Source organism: Pangasianodon hypophthalmus, chromosome 26, assembly GCF_027358585.1.
Source record: "Pangasianodon hypophthalmus isolate fPanHyp1 chromosome 26, fPanHyp1.pri, whole genome shotgun sequence".
In the NCBI taxonomy this organism is placed as follows: domain Eukaryota; kingdom Metazoa; phylum Chordata; class Actinopteri; order Siluriformes; family Pangasiidae; genus Pangasianodon; species Pangasianodon hypophthalmus.
In genome coordinates this window covers 425,001-446,649 of record NC_069735.1, presented here as the reverse complement: position 1 = coordinate 446,649, position 21,649 = coordinate 425,001, and the positions used below count along the sequence as shown (strand labels likewise).

Sequence of the window (21,649 nt, the reverse complement as noted above, 5' to 3'; positions counted from 1 at the left end):
GGAGAAAGAGAGAGAGAGAGAGAGAGAGAGAGACAGAAACAGAAACACAGAGGGAGGGAGAGAGAGAGAGAGAGAGAGAGAGAGAGAGAGAGAGAGAGGACACAGAGAGCTTCTTTCCTCTGTAGACCCTCAAGGTTGATTCTCTTATTTTTGGTTTCGAATAAAAAAAATCCCATCATGCCCTTAAGCAATTTAAACTTGAATGATTTTATTTTTTCCGAAGCCAAGGACAGTAGGCCTGATATATCAGAAAAGCCTAAAGCCTGAATAGAATATTAATGTAATGTTAATTTAATATGCCAATTAAAGTGGAGCCTTGTATTGTATAAAATACTGAATTGTTTCATGCACTGGTTATTTTTAATAACTGTGCATCATCTGAGGCATTGCATTTAATGCTGCTGCATCTGAAACATTTCAGTGAAAGTCAAACTATATTTTTTATTGTAATTACAAAGCAATTAGAGCATCTGATCTGGAATATCTGGAACACACAGTCTAACTCACTGATGTTAAATGATTTTCTGAATGGCAGCTGATCAGCCATATAGTCCATGTGAACCAACGTAAGATTTCGCCTCCACTTGAGCTGGAATGTAGGTCATTTCACGCAGTTATTGAAATGTTGCAGCTCGAAATACAGCAATCACACAGGCGTTGGTCCCGATCCAGCTTCTCTTTCAATGTAATAAGAAATATTCATCCAGAGAACATCTACAACCATCACTGATGCTCATCCAACAAACCATTACTTCATAAAAACACATTTACTCCAGACTTTATTAGCATGTTTAGCGCAGTTTCAGCGTGGAAACTGAAATTGCTCTCACCCATAGGTCACATTCGTTTAACAAATGGGATTTACATCTGTGAATAAGAAGGTGATTGTTGGTGTTTTCTTGACTCTCTGGGGCTGTTTGATATTACTGAGGCTAATTACTTTGTGAATTCCATTTACTCCACAGGAGATGTGGTTTTATGGTCCATTAGAATACGTCTATAACTTCAGATTACTTATTTACGCCTACGTTGTGTAATGGGATTTCTGTATTTCCATCCAAATTAAAGTTTAACTATATTTTGGCCTGATTTACAGCAACTCCGTACGTTACTCCTCCCCAGCAGCAGAGGTCGCTGTCTTGTGAATGCTAGCCCAGTTCCCTCATTCATGATGCCTACTTGATACCTTAATTTTGGTCATGTGGGAGGAGGTGAGAGTACATCTACTGCTCGTCCACATTAAGAAGAGCCGGTAGAGGTGATGTGTACCCCTGACCACCTCCAGCTGGAGATACACCAGGTGACCAGGCTGGCTCTGATATGTTTATATAAAGGGATTATATCTCCCATTATATCACCCCCCATATACCTCCCAAGCGTGGAAGCTGGAGGACGTTTTTGGGACAGAGATGATGTCTGTGCTTCTCTGCTCTCCACGGACCCTGAGTGGGACTTTCCCCTCGTTCTTCTAGAAGATGAGATGGGAGGATAAGAAGAGAGTGCATGTGATCTTGTTACTGGGGTCAGTGAGATCTGCAGTGTCACTAAAGACTTACAAATAACAAAAAACATGATCTCAATATAAATACACCTGTTCCTAAAAGAATCCAGAGTTTGTTAGAGGACATATCTTAACACACAGCATCATAAATAAAGACAAAAAGCAAAATAAAAGCCAAATGAAACCTTTTTAAACAGACTCGTGTGGAAAAAGATTCTCTGGTCTGACGAGACCAAAAATGAATTTTTTGTCCTTGGCACAAAGCACCACATTTAGCAGAAACGCAACACCCTGAGACCACCTTTCCCCGTGTGAAGCATGGTGGTGGTAGCATCACGTTGCACAAATGCTTTTCATCAGCAGGGTTTGTGAAATTGTCAAGGAATATACTGAAAACAAATGTCCACAATATTGTTTTAATTGCATTTGTGTCAGAATAGAAAAATGTGTAAATCAAATGGTAAAACTCTGGCTCCTGGTTTTAACACTACACTGTCATGGTAGTGCCAAAGGGCGCAGAACTACATTACCCATCAGCCCCGGTACATCACATGTCTCACTAGCCTCTCTCACCCATGCCTTGTTAGCACCACGATTTAAGTTTTTCAGTGTCGCCCCTTCAAGCTTCTGCAGTAATTGCTGTTTGTTGTCGTGTGTGCCACAGTATCGCTTCTAGTCTGTGTGCTGTTTGCCGCGTATCCACAGTTAACGTTCATGGATCTTATTTTCACAGTTTTGGTTGTTTTGTTTGTGCTTCACATAAGAAATGATCTGCACTTGCACCAATCCCTGACACACACGATGTGGAAAAGTGGGGTGAATGCTTATGCAAGACACTGTAATATGTCACAAAAACCGATGGACTCCACAAAAACGAAAAAAAAAAACCCAGAGAATACATGCAGGGTGATAATGAGTCAGTAAAGAAGCAGGGACATATGTGGATGATCATTATCAGAGGTGCCAGTGCGGAGTGAGAGCAGAAGAGGAAATGAAATGGAAAAGTCAATGTGGAGACTCCTGGGGTGGAGAATCTGTGACACTACTCGATTATACATCTGTTAGGCTTAAAGCGAGTGAGTCAGTGTCTCCTCACATCTCTGTATACCTTTAACAGAATTTATGGAGGTCTAGAATTCATTTTATTAAAGAAAAAAGAGGTAAAAAAAAAATCCCATATGACTAAAAATATAGTGTTCATCATCACAGTGATGAGTCAAAATGTGTCCTGTCATGTTTCTTGATTCAGATTCCCTGCAGTAACAGACAAGTTAATTAATACATTAGACAATTTAGCTCTAGAGCTTGATCCAAATTGCATCGCATTCTCAAAAACCTGCATAAATTTAATGGAAAAAACTAATTAAAAATTTGGTAAATGGCCAATCTTTGCAGATCAAAGCAGTCACAAGCCGTTTGGCTGCTACACCACCAGAAATCTTCCTCACTTTTCCCCATCCTTATCAAACTTAACACACAAGGTGAGGCTGTGAGTAAGCACGCCGATTTCACACCGCTGATGGAGAAGTTATTTATGGCTTGACACATCTAAAATGGTTCCTCCTTGCTCATAACCTTTACATCATGTTCAATTCAGAATATGAAGTATGTATTCCTGGCAGTTCGTATTGGCTGAAATCTGGCAAACAATCAAAAAAAACGCTGAGAAATCAAAATAAAGTTTTCCAGCCTATAACACTTTGACACCTCAGTTTTAAGAAACCACAAGTATATTCCACCAAAACGATGTGGAAATGTTTTTTTTTTTTACTTTTTACTCCTACCAGCCTTTCTTCCTACAAAGATACAAAGATCATTTTAAAGTTAACAAACCCAGCAGTGAAAAGAGTCACGTCTAAAACCTCGCTAGCTAATTCGGACTTCCTCACACGGTGAACGTCACGTGAGCGTCACGCCTCCATCAAGTTGTAGATCTACATCGGTTCAGTTAGTAATCAAAATGTCCGCCATATCATCATCAAAACAGAGAAGAACGTTTACACTCTCTGTATATAGAGTATAAAATTGGACCATGTGAATTTTCAGACATAAATAATGTACATGTAGTTTTAGATTTGAGGCACATTTAGGGCTGAGCTCAGAGTTTGTGGAAAGATAAAGTGTATAAGTGATAAAGCTCTCATACACCCACACATCTACCCACACGCCTCATCCGGAGGATAATAAAAGTGTATAAGGGTGAATAAAAATGTAGAATCACGGCTGTGTCAAAGTCAGATGGAGGGTTGGGAACTCTGGGTCTTGATCTGTTCAGGTGACAAGCGAACAGGAAGTGAGTGGAATTGATGAATAGCTAATAACTGACCACGTGAAACACTCTGTAGTAACACAGGCAACAGGGCTGTAGGCTTTATTCAATTTGGCTCCTTGGGCATTAAAGCGATCAATTTGAGGTGTGATGGTACAACTATTATGAGGTGATGTATCTGTAAGGACATGTTTTTTCTTTTTAAACATTACTGGTCGATAGAAATATCATCAAATCTCACAAAGAAAGATCTGCCAAGAAGATATCACTAACGCTGGAACTTAACAATCCCTCCTAATCTGTGATAGCATCGAGTCCCTGCCACAACCATGTGTCCTTCTGGTCGGTCAGCAGGTTCAGGTAGCACCAGTTCAGCACCTGAAGGCCGGGTCCGGATCAGTTCTGTGTGTGTGCCGTGATCCTGTAATGTTTTAGAGCAAAGAGATGCAATTACATTGTCCAAGGTGGTATTGAGAGGTGGATTTATTACCATCCCATATTTTAGAGTAACCATGGTGCCGGATGTTTACATCACGAGCTGGGATCTTGGGATAATTGATTTGAAATGTCCAATTAAAGTTGCACATAATAATAAAGCACCTTCAGGGTATTCATGTGCAGAATGCTAATCAGTTCGGCAGCAAAGAGGTCTTCATTAGCATTATTGCTTAGAGGAAAGAAGACAGCTGTCACCCTTCAAGCCTTTGCTGGATAAAACACTAGATCAGTGGCCAGACAGTCATATCTACCTAAAGCCAAGTCAGTGTTTCAGTATCAGTGCATCTGTGAGTCTGAAGGCTATGCTTTGTTGGGTTGATTAATTTAATTAAGTATATTTTACTGGTAAGAGAGAGGCTTTTTCCATTTGCTTTTGCTACAGACAGAAAGGGTTAGCTTTTAACCTGCTGCTGTTTTGCTCACATGCATATCATCTTTTGTGTGATCATACAAATCTGCCTCTCCACTTCCACACAAATCTGCCTCTCCACTTCCACACAAATCTGCCTCTCCACTTCCACACAAATCTGCCTCTCCACACAAATCTGCCTCTCCACTTCCACACAAATCTGCCTCTCCACTTCCACACAAATCTGCCTCTCCACACAAATCTGCCTCTCCACACAAATCTGCCTCTCAACACAAATCTGCCTCTCCACTTCCACACAAATCTGCCTCTCCAGTAAAATCTGCCTCTCCAGACAAATAGTTTCTTTATACCAAACTGCCTCTCCAGACAATTCTGCTTCTTCTTCAGACAAAACTGCCTCTCTAGTTCCATACAAATCGGTTTCTAGACAAAACTGCCTCTTCAGACAAAACTGCCTCTAATGGAAACAGTAACAAAATAGTCACACACGCCTCTTCAGTAAAGGAATTATATTGATAAATAGAAATAAATGCCAAAGCTTTATTAACCTTTCTAATACATAACAGCTTACTAATGCCTTTCTAATAACTTTTTTAATATATAGTTATATTTTTTGTGGCGATGAGAAGTCAAACAGGCAGTCGGCTTTTTTATCTAAAAGGAGCAGTCAACCCTAAAGCATGTTATGAGCTTATGCAAATGACTGAATTTAGAGAAATTAGTGTGAGCGCTCATATCTCACAGCAGAGTACGCCTCGGCTTCACCAAACAAACATCATCCCTTCTCAGAATTTCACTGCGTCATGTGATCATTTCAGTCCCAAATATAACACATACGCAGTCGATTTAATCCTGCTAAAACAGCGGGCCCCACACACACACACACACACACACACACACACACGTCGTTAAAGGAAACTAATCAAGTGTGAAGTGGGAACAGTAACCCCGCTTCATCACACCACTCACCATGTTGTTGATTGTTTTCCTAAAACGGCATGCGTTTATATTTCTCAATATCTAAACACAATTTTTAACTCTAATTTAATATTATCATATCATTACTGTGTAGCTGCACAGTGTACGTGTGTGTATGAGCACATCCTAATAATAAAAATAAAAAAACTATAAGAACAATGACAGTGTTCAACTTTTGGTGCATTAGAAAGGAGCTAGATGAAGATGAAGATGAAGATGAAGAAGATGATGATGTGAAAAAGACGAAGATGAAGATGATGATGACGAACACAATGATGATGATGATGATGATGGAACAGTTTTGGTTTTCCTTCCAACCACATCTGTATTTTCTAACACTGTCAGGCTAGCGAGTCATTGTGCCAGAACTCTCAGTTCTGTTTATGACATTTTCAAGACTTTTAAAGATTAAATTCATCACATCATCTGCTTTCAGTCAGTTTGTGATTATTTTAAAAAATTATAAACAGATATCAGGATATCTCAAAAAGTACTGTGAGACAATTGATCATGTCGTCTTTTCACCCAGCCCGACTCCGCAGCAGTTTAGCAGAATGCAGGATTTCTCTAAATCCACGGCGTGAGATGAGCAGATGATTTCCACCACAACAGAATCAGTCGTCTGGATGAAAGGGGTTTTTAAAAGCTACAATATCTGCTTTATATTTTGACATCATGTTGTAGGATTTTGCGTCGGATCAGCCCATGCTGTGCTGAAACAGACGACGTGCGCACACGATGACGTTTTCCCATCTGAGATTTCATCACCTTCATCTTTCTTCTGTCATGTTTCAGTGTTAAGTGACGGAGTGAGTCAGAGTGCTAGACTTTTAACGTTCAGCAGGAGTGAGCGCATCAGCGCTCTTTCTCCGCACATGACCGTCTGCCATGTGTTGATGTGGAGCCAAAGCTGCTGCTGCTGCTGCTGGGTTTCAGGGAACGAAGTCTCCCTAGAGACCTTCCTAATAAATACTATCTGCGTCCATCTATTTTTGTGAATCGCTGACGTGATCTCAGACGGATGTAGAGAGCTAGCGCAGAGTGAGTCTGCATTCTGCCCATGCGGCTGACGGGCGCGAGCTAACCGGCTAACGTTAATTAGATAGAGAGACTCACAGCAGCATTTTTTAAAATAACGTTAAAGAAAATCCTAGTCACTGCAGCCTAAAGTATTATAGTATATAGTCTTATAGAATAAATAAAGTGTTAGTGTGGAGTTTTTTCTGTGAAGTCAGAGAATTGCTTTTTCTTAAGGAAAAACATTTTCAAATCAAATCTCAGTCTTGAATGAGCAAAAACTAATAATGGTACAGAAAGCGAGTGAAGAACATCCTGAAACCTGTTAATGTTATTACGAAGACAAATTGAATAAATCGTTGCTAAATTCATTCACAACTCTTCTACAGATTTATTAAATGCTTTTTTTTAGCTAATGTAAAACAACTGAGGGAAGTTTAGACGTGTCATGAGCAACCCTTGTTTTTCATGGTGTAAAAACAGCCCCATGAAGGAAGTTTATAAATTTATAAATAGGCTGGAAAGAGAACTGACACTTTCTCTGTGATTCTTCCAAACAATCTACATACAACTGTGTATATAAAATACTGCAGAATTACTTTTATATTATACACATTATCAAGACGGACTTGTTGGAATTCTCTCTTTATAATGCATTATAACTACAGCGTGTCCCAAAAGTCTCCATACAGAGGGGAAATTAACACTTTTTAGCAAAATGTCTTCCAAAATCTTTCATACTTAGTTTATATTATATATATATATATATTTTTTTCAGAGAGTCTTTAAGAACGCCTTTGACAAAAGAAGAAGGTATTGAAATCATTCTCATGGCTGGATCAGGAAGCTGTCGCAAGGTTGGAAACCCGGCGAGCACATGACACACACCACACTGCTGGGAGAGACGACTCCGATGTAAAGGATGTTTTATGAATAAAGTTACATTTAGCTAAAAAGCGTTAATTTCCCCTCTGCATGGAGACTTTTGGGACACCCTGTAGATTTCATAACATGCTTGATGGCACTTCAATTTGCTCAGAGGAATTATAAAGCCAGATTAGAACTGGGAAAGCTTCCTGGGATTTGAGTTTATTTGTAACGGTGAATTTTGGCTGAATATAAATAATTATGACTCATTTTCATTTTACTTAACCATCACAAATGCAGTGATTACGACACAACTTGGATTAAAGGTGAATTAGGCAAGATTAGGTGTCTACTTATTAAGTAGGTGGACTTCAGCAACATTTAAATGCTATTTTTTATTATTTTACTCCTTGAGCCCGCCCCCATTCCCGCCCAGGTACACAAAGCTGAACAGGAGTTAGCTTTAGCAATTACTGTCACGACACTATTGATTGTTAAACAGACAAAACCAACCATAGACCTCTCCGGGATAATTCAAAATTCAAACCACAGGCTGAGGCTGGATTGATGAGGATTATTCTACATCCATTATTATGTTAATGTGAGTGTCCTCTTCCAAATGAATAATTTAGACTGATTACTAACAACATAGCCACAAGAAACCTTCACTGTGCCATTTTACTAATCACGGTTAGTCCAAAAAAAAAAACAAAAAAACACACCAGCAGCAGCACAGTGACTTAATGACAACGAGGACATTTATTTTCTAATATTCTAATATTTGCAAATATTCTATGTTAAAGGAACATGGTGAGGTGTAAAGTTAAACTCCACCCTGCAACACATTAACGTATGTTTTCAGTTATATATCTATAGATAGATAGATAGATAGATAACTGTAAACAAAGCACTTAGATATGCAAATGTGAAAGAAAGCAGAGAGATGTCGGTTAAAATTTGTATTTGAACTTGTAAAAAATATATATTTTATGGCTAAAGACATTCAGCCAAAAACGGAAGAACTTTCACAGATCTTCCCAGATTGTTCATTCCCTTTCTACTCTCCAGTCTGATTAGTCATGACATGAGAAAATCAACAACACATTTCGATGAATTCAGGCGCTAGTTAAACATAGTAACAAAACAAAACATAACCACTTCGAATTGTCTTACTGATAGCCATAAACTAATCATTAATAATTACTCATTAAAAAGCTAACTGTTTAATCATGTTTCTTTTAAACACTAGCTTCAGTGTCTCAGTTCATAGAGGTTCCTGCTAGGAGACATCACCTGCATTATGTATTCTACAGCGCTGTAGATGAAGTGGACCATATTCTTTTTCCATGAGGTCCTAGAGCTTAGGTGAGCGTTTATATCTAAATCACGTCATCTCACTCTATAGTATTAACAGGGACACCTCTGTGATCTCCCCTGTCCTTCTTATTTGCATTGAATAGTAGTTGAATAGGACATTTTGTGATGTTGACTATCTAAATAGCTCCAATGAGCGCAATCAAACATTTCTCTGGATATTTCAGCCCGTCTCCAGCATCCCAGTCGCCATGGAGACCGTCTCCACGGACCAGGAGGTCTCTGTTTTGCAGAGCAGAAATTTCTCCAGGTCTGTGGAATATCACATGGTGGATATTATTAGAATAAAAATCTCTCTGTCTCTTGATCAGAAGAAGAGTAATTGACATGAATTGCTGGAATAAGAGATTTCACTCATGTCTAATGAACGTCACTTTATTCCACAATAGCAGTTATATAACAATTTAACAGGCACCATAACGCAAATAAAAATATTTATGATGTCCATGATAGGGGATTTACTAATGAAGTCATTCTTCATGAATCAGTACATTGCCTGATTAACCCTGTACATCTGTATCGCACTTTTTCAAGGCTTCTCCCATTGTCCAATAATTTAATCCAATGATTAAATGACAGTTAATGCGTGTTTCATTGGTGCAGTTCTCCTCTGTACACTTAAAAATTAATTAAATTTCACTAAATTTTGAAAGCAGTTTGGCAAAACCAATTTTTTTTAAAGCCAAGGAGACTGTAGACGGCATGTCAGGGTGTATATACAATGCCACTATCTCTACCTATTTAACGCTACAAATATCAGTACCTGTATCTGTATTTGGATTTAAACCCAAAGTGGGCGTGGCCTAAACCAGACAGGTTTTTAGAGAGATCTGTGGTTTCTTTGGGACAGTTTCTTTAAAATCCCACTAATGGGCTTATTGGTTATTACATTAGGTTATACCTGTCCATGACATTTTAACAAATTTAGTTGTTTCCAAATATAAACAAACTAGTAGCCTAATTTAAACCACAGTGACCCTGACCAGGCAGTTACTAAGGATGAAGGAATTAATGCCATACATTTTGCCATACATATATTGCTGTAAATGCATCACTGGGGGGAGTTGGGGTGCTTGTAGGAAAAAGCTCGGCCACCTGCTGTAGTCATCAGTATTCTAGGTACAAATAAAGAACCTGTATCTCTTGATATAATCAAATGTGGTGGCTTATAATAGACCAAAGAAAAAAAAAAGTCAACCAACACAAGCAAGGAGACATGACCTTGACTGAAGACCAGTATCTGGTCATTTACTACTTTAACCAGCGCTGTCTCAGTACTGTGATGTGGCCTAAATCCTGACGGAAAGATTTCAAGTGATTTCCAGTTGTTTCTTGTGGTACTTGTTTAACAACATGTGTAATTCCCGGATCCTGTACATATCTCGATTTTAAGGAGAAAATCAGTGAATTGAATTTAGTATGTTGGATGGAGGTAAAGGATTGCAATCACTCCACTTATGTAGTTATATTGCTTTCTACGTAACTAGTAATCAGATTGTCTGAATTTAAGTTAATACTCTGATTTTTATGTCATTTTGTCAGAGAAGAAATTCATAAACTCACTGCCACTACATATACTTGGTATTGGTGCTTTGGTGGCTCTTTTATTCCTAGTTAACTCTGTTACCTTATTAAATAAAACTCTAGAATTTTGAGTGCTCTGATTTAAAATGCAAGTGCAATCATTAAACCAGGGTTTTAGCTTTTACTTAATTATTTTCTTTTAGATGAGGCAATGTTATCCAGTGTGGCACAAAACATTGACTCTGAGCTTTCAGCCACTTAGTGGAGTTCTGTGGGGTCAGAGAACAAACCAAGCAAAGTTAAATAAATCTGGGAAATTTTCAATGAAGCTGGATTCACAGACGATGTGTTAATGTAACGAATCATTCAAGGCTAAGTGCATGTGCTATGACTAAGACACATTTTAAATGAAATGAGGTAGTGATCTGCAGTGAGTGAAACAGTTTTACATAACTTAGAATGGAAAAGTATGAGAATGGCTTCACACTTTAATACAAAAGCAATATGATTTTTGAAGTATTTTAATGATTATATTTCATGGTAAAGTGCAGTTATAATGAGCTGGGACAATGGACAATGCAGTGCTGTAGATTTTTTTTATTAAAGTGATCTATCTGAAAAGTACATGTAGGTTATTGGGAAGGAAATGTTCCCTGTTTTTAAAATGTATCTCTGTAAATATTGTAAATATAATATCAGTGACATCCTGATCATGGAATCACCCCTCTAGCAGTATGTGCACAATAATTAAATCAACCTGCACTTAGCAAAGATATGCTAATCACTATTTCAGAGACAAGCAAAATTACTAGATTTTTCCAGTGCATTGTTTTGTTCCTCACTACATGCCTGTCAATCCTCGTAATTCATAGGAATGAACCATATCATTTCGAAATGTCAAGAATCGTAAACAGCCCTGCAGTTCAGGCTTTTGCAGCACCAACATCAGGCTCTATCTGTATTAAAGGATTAATGATTTTATTGCTAAATTATTTTAGTATTTTGAGAGGCAGATTTTGGTGGTTCAGGTTTGTCCTGAATCACATTGCTTTCTACACACAAGTGAACATTTTACATAGTGAAGTAATAGTAATTGGATATTTTTGCTCATGTCCTAAAACATAAAACCCCAGAACACTGGATAAAACCTGACCTGAAAAAAAGGAGGGTTATGAAATTAATTCCATAAACGTGTAATGATTCGATAGACGTCTATACATGAGGTTTTACGTTGTCTTTTTTTAAAGCTATATTTGTTACAGTCATTACTTGAGTAGAAATATTTGTGTAGAAAGTTTAGTGAGAAATGTCGGAGATGTGCAGCATCTGTCTCTTTCCGCCATGTTGGATTGGGAGGAGCAATACTTAATAGGATAACAGTTTTGGAGTGGTATGGAGGGGACTTATATCCTTAAATTAACAGTTACAACCTTAAATTAACAGTTACAACTGTGTTAATGTTCATGAAAGGGTTAAATTTGAGACTTATTCTGATTAGTACTTACCTAGTAGTTAGCAGAGTAACGCAATGCCACTACATGTATTTAGATTAGAACAGTAAGTGGGCGTGGTATACAGCTTCACAAGTTATAACAACAAAGAGCAGAACGTTATACAACTCCTGAACGTTTACAGTTCCTCAACCTCAGCTACATCACTCAGGTTCATGACTAGATGCCCTGTGGAACTTACTAGTGAGATCTTCCCTCATTCTCAAATCACAGTCCTGTTGTTTATAGTTGACAATAATAGTGACCTAATAAAGTTTATTCTGTTTTTGGGTTTGTTACATTCCAGAAAGATCAGAAAAGTTTGCACAGTGCTGCTGCAAGTCAAAATGAAGTGCCTTAAGCTATGTCTCATTATAATGATTTTTTTGGGGAAGATTTTCTTTTAATAATGATGGAGAATGTTCATTTAAGAATGACGATAAATCGATAAACAGTGAATGTTCATGTGAATAATTTTTAAATGAATTAAATGATTGTTTTTGGAGACCTCAGCAGAGAGATGCTGTCCTGTGCACAGTGCGTGAGTTTGTACAGAAATATGGTATAAATATGGCTTTATTCTGGTGCTCAGTAAGGCAGTGCTTAGGTTGGGCTACTGGAGCAAAACAGTGACAATAGACAAAAAAAATTATTATTTTCCAAATACATTTTAAATTAAGTGTATGAGGTTATGTGCCTCCTAGAAGTACTAGTACTTAGTACTTTAACACTCTATGCTCCTAAACGTGGTTTTGCTCTACAGCAACTTCAGTTTGGGTCACACAGTAACTCAGAGTTTGCCTTCATTAGCTAAATAATGGTTAGATGGAGGCAAAATGTGAGCACAGAATTGGAAATATGTGCATATGATGTGTAGAGCTAAGCGGTTTTCCTGTGTGCTGTAAGTCAGTAATTGGCCTCTGTGTGGTGGGGGAATGTTTCATCTAGTCTATTTTTGGCTGAGAGCAGGGAGGCATATATAATGACTGTGTAGGTTAAACTGTAAAGTCAGCTAAACAACAGTTGTCTAAAAATATACCTGGAAAATCTCATGTATGTGCAGTAAATTTTTATCTCTTTACTTTCAAAGTAAACTCTTCCATTGTGAGTGGATGTCAGTCAGCAGTAGAAGTGGTGGTGGTGTTCAGAATTTGTCATTTCATTATGCAAGGTACAATCTACCGTCAGCCAATTTCCCCAAATTAATATGTGCAGAAACCTAAATACCTTTATGATAGTTCCACTGAAAATGATTAAAATAAGATGGTAGCAATAGGCTGGAGAAATTTTCTTTTTTATTTTTTACCCCATTTTCTCACAATTCCCGCCCACTAGCAAGCAGGACTCGTGCTTCCTTCAAGACACCCGAAGCATCCAAAGCCATCTTTTCGAACTGCTGCTTGTGCTGTGTCACTGGGTGGCGTAAAACACTCAGAGGAAAGCGCTTTCTACCCTCTTCTGCATACACGAGCTCACAGACACCCACAATTGGCTCGTCTTGCTGTGATTGACAGGGTAGGGAGTGTAATGCCCCTCCCACCCATAAAACTAGATCTTTATGTCCTCTTGCAGTAAACCTCCGTTACTTCATCAATATTCCTGAGCTCAGAGTATAGCTAGCTGGCTAGTACCTTTCAAACAGAAATGGAAAAATGCATGATTCCGATTGGATAGTCCTGTTTCTCAGCATAGCAGCTGATAGCCAATAAAATGTAATTAAACAAACAAATGGACAAACTAATTCTAATGGTGTAATCGTAATGCTAAAGCTGTCACCTTTTATAAAAATCTTTACAGCATAATTACTGCAAAATAGTGTTGTATGACATTTATATAATCAACTTTTCTGTGAGTGTGTTGTATGTTAACCACCCATGAATAAACATTTCAAATTGGAAAAAGTATATTATGTCACGTCTCATGTTTATTATCTTTTTTTTTTCAGGGTCCAAGATGACGGAAATGGGGCGTAAAAACCAGCAATTGTTCACCAGCAACTTAGGGAGCACCGCAGTGGTTCAATCTGACCAGAAGTTGTACAAATCTGAGATCATAACTGGACGTCCTTTTCACGTGTAAAAAGGCAACTGAGACGTCCAGCTTCCATCAAATCTGATTTGACTATTCTTCTGAAGGAACAGTCCAGATCAGCTCAATTGCTGAAAAGCGTTAAAGTGGACGTTACAGGTGTGACAGGATTGCAAAAGTAAAGTAGCTTTCTGTAAATTTTCTTCTCTCAGAGGGTGAACCTGTGCTATCACCTGTATGAACCATGAAGGAAACACACATGACAAGTTCAGCTCAGTCAAGTGGAAGTGTTAGAGGTGTAGTGACCAGTGCCTTACTCTGGTGGACCATGGCTGTTTTCTTTTTTTCATTTTCACAGATGCCAGTGGCCCAAGCTGATTGTTGGCTAATTGAAGGGGAGAAAGGTTTTGTGTGGCTGGCAATCTGCAGCCAGAACCAGCCACCATATGAAGCAATTCCACTACATATCAACAGCACTATTGTTGACCTACGACTCAATGAAAACAAGATTCGGAGCATCCATTTTTCTGCTCTAAGCCGCTTCAGCAACCTCACCTACCTGAACTTGACCAAGAATGACATCTCCTACATAGAAGATGGGGCTTTCTCTGCTCAGTTCAATTTGCAAGTGCTGCAAATTGGTTTTAACAAGCTAAGGAACTTAACGGAGGGTATGCTGCGAGGCTTGGGGCGTCTGCAGTACCTCTACCTTCAAGCTAACCTGATTGAGACTGTCTCACCTAATGCTTTCTGGGAGTGTCCTGCTATTGAGAATATTGATCTCTCCATGAACAGGATTCAGCAGTTGGATGGAAATACGTTTCGTGGCTTATCAAAGCTAACAACATGCGAGCTCTACTCAAACCCGTTCACATGCTCCTGCGAGCTACTTGGATTCCTGCGCTGGTTAGTAGCATTCCCTAACAGGACAAGCGAGAGGATGGTATGCGATACACCAGCTGGCTTTTCTGGCTACAGCCTCTTAAGCCAAAATCCAGGGATGCCAACATACCGGAATGCTTTCCACGCTCTCTCTACTGTCTGCACGGATGACAATGTGACCCCATACCTGCTTGGATCTTCAGACGGAGGCACCCCCACAATCCTGCCAGATCTGAGCCCTTGTGGATTGGAAGACTGCCCTTCAGGGACACCTCCAGATGAGCTTATCAGCATCAGCCCAACGTATTTCGACCCAGACGCCCGCCCAATCATGAAGCTTAAAGAGGTGACACACACAAGTGCAGTTATCACAATCCAAATACCAAACCCTTTCCGAAAGATGTATATTCTGGTCCTTTACAACAACAGCTTTTTTACAGATATACAGAACCTAAAAAGCCAAAGGGAAGACATTGAGTTGCTCAACCTTAAATCCCATACAAACTATACATACTGTGTGGCCTCCATACGCAATTCTCTAAGATATAACCATACATGCTTGACTATCTCCACTGTTACAAGGACGATGAAAGAGCATGTTCCAAATGAGTCAACAGCGACTCACTATATCATGACCATATTGGGTTGCTTCTTTGGAATGGTCATTATATTGGGCGTGGTGTATCATTGCCTGAGAAAACGTAAGCAAGAAGATGAATCAAAGAGCAAGAAGCTTGAGAAGATGAAAAGGAATTTGATAGAGATGAAATATGGGGCTGAACTGGAAGGTGGGACTATCTCTCAGCTATCACAGAAGCAAATGATGTCCACTGTCGAGCCCATTCAGAGGATGCCGTATTTACCAGCTGCGAGTGAGAAAGACCCATATAAGGTACAGGAACTGTCCGGAACACCCAAAACAACAAAAGGGAATTATATAGAAGTAAGGTCAGACCAGTCAGATCGCATTGAATGCAGCATTCCACCATCTGAGAACAGCCAAGGATCTGTAGCAGAAATATCCACAATAGCCAAGGAAGTGGATAAAGTGAATCAGATTATCAACAATTGCATCGATGCACTTAAATCTGAATCAGCATCCTTCCAGGCCGTAAAATCTGGAGCCGTTTCAACTGCTGAGCCTCAGTTGGTTCTTATATCTGAGCACCCACCAGGCAAGTCCGGTCTTCTATCACCAGTGTATAAAGGAGGTTACCACCACCCGCTACAGAGGCATCATAGTATGGAAGCACCACTTAAGCGTGCCAGCACATCATCAAGTGGGTCTTTGCGCAGCCCTAGATCTTTCCGTTCGGATGGTGCCTATCGATCAGAGTCCAAGTACATTGAGAAAACTTCTCTGGATGAGTCCGGGATCTTGACAGTCGCCCCAACTTCTGCGATGCTGAAGTCAGAGGCAGAGAGAATGCGACACTACACGGAGCACCGGCACTCGTACCCCGGCCCGCACCACATGGAGGAGCAATTGGAGGTTTCTGCAAGCCGGAAGTCATCCATCTTGGAGCCGCTAACACGTTCTCGGCCGCATGACCTGTCTTATTCACAGCTTTCGCCACAGTACCACAACCTCAGTGGTTACTCCAGCCCAGAGTACACCTGCCGGCCATCGCTTAGTCTATGGGAACGGTTCAAACTCCACCGCAAACGCCACAGGGATGAAGAGGAGTACATGGCTGCTGGTCACGCATTACGGCGAAAAGTACAGTTTGCTAAAGATGAGGACCTCCATGACATCCTCGACTACTGGAAGGGTGTGTCTGCCCAGCAGAAATTATGATTGCTTATTTTATTTTAGTGTTTATTTAAAAAGTGGCTAAATAAACCACACTTCACTCTCTGGACCAAATAAAGCCAGTCTTCATTAAAGCTGCAGTAAGTAACTTCCTGTGAGTTAGGGATTTGGATTTAGCCATCGCTGGTAGAAAAATGTCACTTCAAGCAACTCTCATTTAAACAATATTCAAGTGCTCAGTCGAATTGGCTAACTGGATAATTAGCGAAGAAGACGATATCAAGTTAACATGGTAGAATTGCAATATGAACAAGAATACTAGCCAGCTAGTTAGCTAGGTTTGCAAAAAGAAAACACCATTAGTGAACTAGCCAACTGGGTAATATGGGTGAAATTATGGAGCTCTCTTGACCTTTAAAAAGCCAAGCGAATATTCATCCTTGTTTTGGAAATTCTAGCTAATATTACCTGGTTGCGATGTGTGTTTTAGCGAGCTAGCTGCACTACTTTTGCTATTACTGGCTATTTGATTGAGGCTAGCATAATCTTTGTATTTTATCATCTTTTAATACCCAAAATCTCTGATATGGAATTTTAGCAGAGAATGAGTTGCAGCAGTGCAAGAACACCAAGTTTTAGTGTGTTTTTTTTCTGTACTGACTCTCTAATACAAAACAAAAAGTTACATACTGCAGCTTTAAATAGAAACTCACTCATTTTTTGGAGTTAGAGTAGCTTAGATATAATGAAATCACTAGCTATTTTTGCTATTTGACAATAAAACATGACACATTAGATCTTACGGGGAGGTATAAAAAGTAATAGATGACTTTTAACAGTATTAACCTCAAATTAAATCATTTTTATATATCAGTAATTATAAAAGTAATTATAGGGTATTATATATTGTCTAATTCTTATTACTATCATTATTATTATCGCAATCATCATCGTCACTGTCATCTCATCATTACTATTATTATTATTAAGGTTATTCTTACTGATTACTATAATTAATCTTTGGTTATCGCATGGCCGTGTCCTGTGACAGTATATTGACTGTTGTGCACTCGGAACAAAGAACTTAATCAAAATGTCTGCCGAATACTGTTTCACGTAAGAGTTCCAAGAAAAACGAAAAACAAAAACAAAACTGTGCTACTTTTTTTTCCAACGGTTCAAAAGGACTGCTACAGAGTTCTCCATCTTTTCAAGGGAATCTGTATCGAAAAAAAAAAAAGTTAGACATTTGCCACAGAAGCACACGTGTTGGCTTTTACAACAAAACAACAACTTTAAAAAGAAAACACAGCTTCTGTTCACGCTCTTTTTGTAAAGTTTGTGTTCAAATCTGCAATGAATGTCTTGAGTCCTTAAGGATTGCACTGTTCAACTGCACAAAAATACAGAAACACACACACACACACACACTCACTCACACACTCCAATGTCTTTCCCATGTCAGAATACACAATACAGAAACACACACACACACACACACACAGAGAGAACACACATAGAAGAATGTATGTAGAATGACTTCTAGCATTTTCTAACTTCGTCTCAGTACCACGTCTATTTTTCTGTAATGTTTTATCCGTCTTTGACTAATCACAGCCATAAATTCTTTTTTTAAAGCCCTGATTATCTTCTCCGCGTAGCGACGACGCCAACGTGCCAGTTCTGTGCCAATGCGCTGAACAGCTACGACCTTCAGATCAAGTTCATGTAAAATCCCCTTACAGAAAAATCACCTCTGTTTCACGTGCGTGAAAGTGCATTTCAACACGTTACGCACTGAAATCTCGTAAACACGTGACAAAAAAAAATGACCATGAACCATGTTTTTAAAAATCCCATCTGAAAATAAATGACTCATGCAAATACAGTCATGTGGGGAAATGAATCAGGTGAAAATGAATGAATCATTTAAAAAAATAATATGGAAAAAATTGAATCACAAAAATAAATAAATCGTGTTAAAAATCACATGTAGAAATAAACAAATTGTGAAAAATAAATGAATCATTTTTTAAAATCCACAAGAAAAACGAATAATATATAAAGAATCACATGAAAATAAATGAATCATTTGGGGGAAAATCACGTGTATGTAATAAACTGTGATAATAATAAATTATGTACAAGAAAATCAGATGTGGAAATAAATGAATCGTTAAAATTCACATTAGGAAATAAGGGTGAAAAAATTAAAGAATTGAAATATTAAAAATTTTAATTTAATTTAAAAAAATACAAAAATGAATCAAGTGAAAAAAAAAGAATCATGTTAAGAATTACATCCTTTAATAAGACATTACATGTAAAAATAAATAATTCATGTAGAGAAAAAAATCACATGAATCTAAATGAACCGTGTAGAGAATGAATCCTGTGAGAAACGTAAACACGTGCAGTACGAGTGAAGTTCGGTGACTTTTCTGTAAGGGTCAGCGCTGTAAAGATGAACAGAATGGTTTTTCTCCTTCAGCTGTTGCAGCAGCTCTAAAGTGCTGAGCGCGGTAAGTCTCTAACTGAGCAATCTTTCTTCACAGACAGTAACGCTGATAGACCATTTAGACTCCTCCGCTGGAAACGTGTTATAAATTCTGCAGCGTACTCACTACAAAATGGCGACTGCGTTACACACTCACAGGCCACAGGGCTCGGCTCGGCTCGGCTCGGCTCGGCTCGGCCGTAACGCTCATCTGTGCTCAAGCGCAATGCTGCAGAATGAAGCTACACGATAAGCTTCATCATTTAACAGGTGTGGCTCATTTATTAGAGGGAAAAAATTATTAGATTTATTACATTTATTATTGTTGTTTATTAGAGTATGAAAAAATATAAAAGGTCTGCAGTCTTTAAGCATATTATTCAGTATCTAATATGAATTATTCAGTAACTACACTGAGAATAATAGTAAATATGCCGCATATCGTTAAAACATTCGGAAATATTTGCGGTAGAGTTAGCTGGTTAGTTAAGACGAGACACTACGCGTAGACGTTGATGATTTTGGTCAAGAAATTTTCCAATTTTTGGATAAATCGCATCTCTGACACGTCTCTATGATGTTTGTTCCTCTGCATTATGTGAAACTTTTAACAGACTTTAAGCTCCGCCCACTTCACTATGACATCATGTCAGATATCCCTGAAAAGCTTGTTTCCTGACATATCTGTCACTTTATATATCATATAAACCACACTAACTAGAGTTAACGTTAAAATGCTTTCTATTTTTACATTTTATTGCAGAGGAAATGTTCATCATTGTTGGATTTTCATTTACAATTTTATACTAAAAGAACAGTATGCGGTGTTTTCGTGATTAAACAATAAAAAAGACAAGCCAAAGTCTTCCTACGTAGTGTCCCAGAGAAAGAGCATTTTAATTCTAATAACATCCAAAGACGAGATGTCTGATTTTATTAAATATGCAAATTTACATATATGTAATTAGATGAAGCCTCATTTGCATAAATAAATGTACAATAAAAAGATCCAGGAAAGATTATTTGAAATATACAGTATGTTGTGTTTTTAAAAAACGTCCCCAGTCACCTGTAGTGTCTCGCCTTAAGTGACAAACTAAATAAACTTTCTCTAAAAACACAGACACAGTGAAATATCTATTATTTCATTATTATTCGTTTGAAAAAAAGGAGGGTTTCTTTATTTATTTTATTTAAATGAAGCTGAAATCTCTTCCAATTTGAAAGAGGTTTCCGTTTGTGTGACAGAATTTAACACTGAAAACTTTAATAAATGTAATTAAGTTTGACTTGATGCTAGCTTATTGTTTATTAATTATTTAGCACCTGTGTGTGTGGAGGTCTGGGAAAACCCATCGGAAGTGAGAGAATTCGGGAAAACGAGGCAGAGCGTCGTTTCTCAATGGAATGAAATCTTTAAATGTGATTCTGTTCCTTTCTTAGAAATTGACTTCTAGTTGAGAAACACGCAAAACAGAAACAGTTCAGGAAAATCTGTTCTTTATAGAGTAGAAGATGTTGGAATTTGAGCGTGTGAAGGGTTTTCCAGGCCGCTACATCCAGCTTTCCTGTTAGTTTCATTTCTATAATTCAGTGTAGGAACTGAGTAATACGTTTTAAGGTACATAAGCGAATAATAAGCTGAAAGATGAAGAGGTTTATTTCATCAGGAAGCTCAGGTGGGTTATACACACGTTCAGACTCGAGCAGTTTATAGAGAAACATGAATCTGGTAATAATTATGTTAATGGAAATGATTACGATCACTTTATGATAATTGCTGTAGGATTTGAAAGGTCAGAGGTCACCACTGATTACAGCTCTGACATTAACGCTAAACTCCACCCACAATATTCACACGCGCATATTAGTCTTTAGAATTAAGGATTTATCAGTAACGTCCAACATGTATTTTAGAATCAAATCAACATGGTGGTATGTTTTCACAGTTTCCTACATTACCCACAATGCCGTTCTGCTAGAGGTGCAGTGGGGTTTCACCCTCGCTTCATCTCTATCTAAAGAGAGCGATGATGCAGCGGCGCTTTAGTGCTTTAGTCCGTCCAGCTCTCTCTCCTCCTCGTCTGTTCACTCTGCTCAAACACAAACGCCGTATATGCCGTCGCGCTCATCATCTCGTACATCGCTAACTCGGCGTCGTATAGCTGCATTGCATTCTGGGAGTTTGAGTCAAGCGTTTGCTCCACTCGAAACGTGATTGGATTTTCTCATATTAAACTCCAGTGTAACTGTGATAACAATAACAATAACAATAATAACAACAGTAACAATAACAATAACAATAACAGTGTCCCCCTGTGACATCAGAGAAACACACAACTGCTAACTTCTCACAGGAATAAGGACAGTACAACACCAACCCACACATTCTCACCAGTCACTAAACACATCACCAGACTTCAGTATAAACCGATTTAATGTGTTTCAGGATGGAGTTTAACTTTAAATCAGATTTTTACTAAATCACGCTGACTGAAATGTTCAGTTCGTTTGTGTTTTGTCTTTTGTAACGGTTCAGAGCATTCAGGTGATGACTGTAACAAATGTCGCATGTCATTGTTTAATCCCTCTAAATGTCAT

The 21,649-nt window shown here is 38.4% G+C and overlaps 1 protein-coding gene across 1 annotated transcript in view; it reads left to right on the top strand.

Moving 5' to 3' along the window:
• elfn1b (extracellular leucine-rich repeat and fibronectin type III domain containing 1b) overlaps positions 1 to 21,649 on the top strand; it is a 61,112-nt gene that overhangs the window by 37,375 nt on the left and 2,088 nt on the right. Inside the window, exon 2 of the mRNA XM_026929006.3 lies at positions 13,834 to 21,649. This exon is cut by the window's right edge and continues 2,088 nt beyond it. Coding sequence (XP_026784807.1) covers positions 14,161 to 16,596 — 2,436 coding nt within the window. The 5' untranslated portion in view covers positions 13,834 to 14,160 and the 3' untranslated portion in view covers positions 16,597 to 21,649. The remainder of the gene's footprint in view (positions 1 to 13,833) is intronic.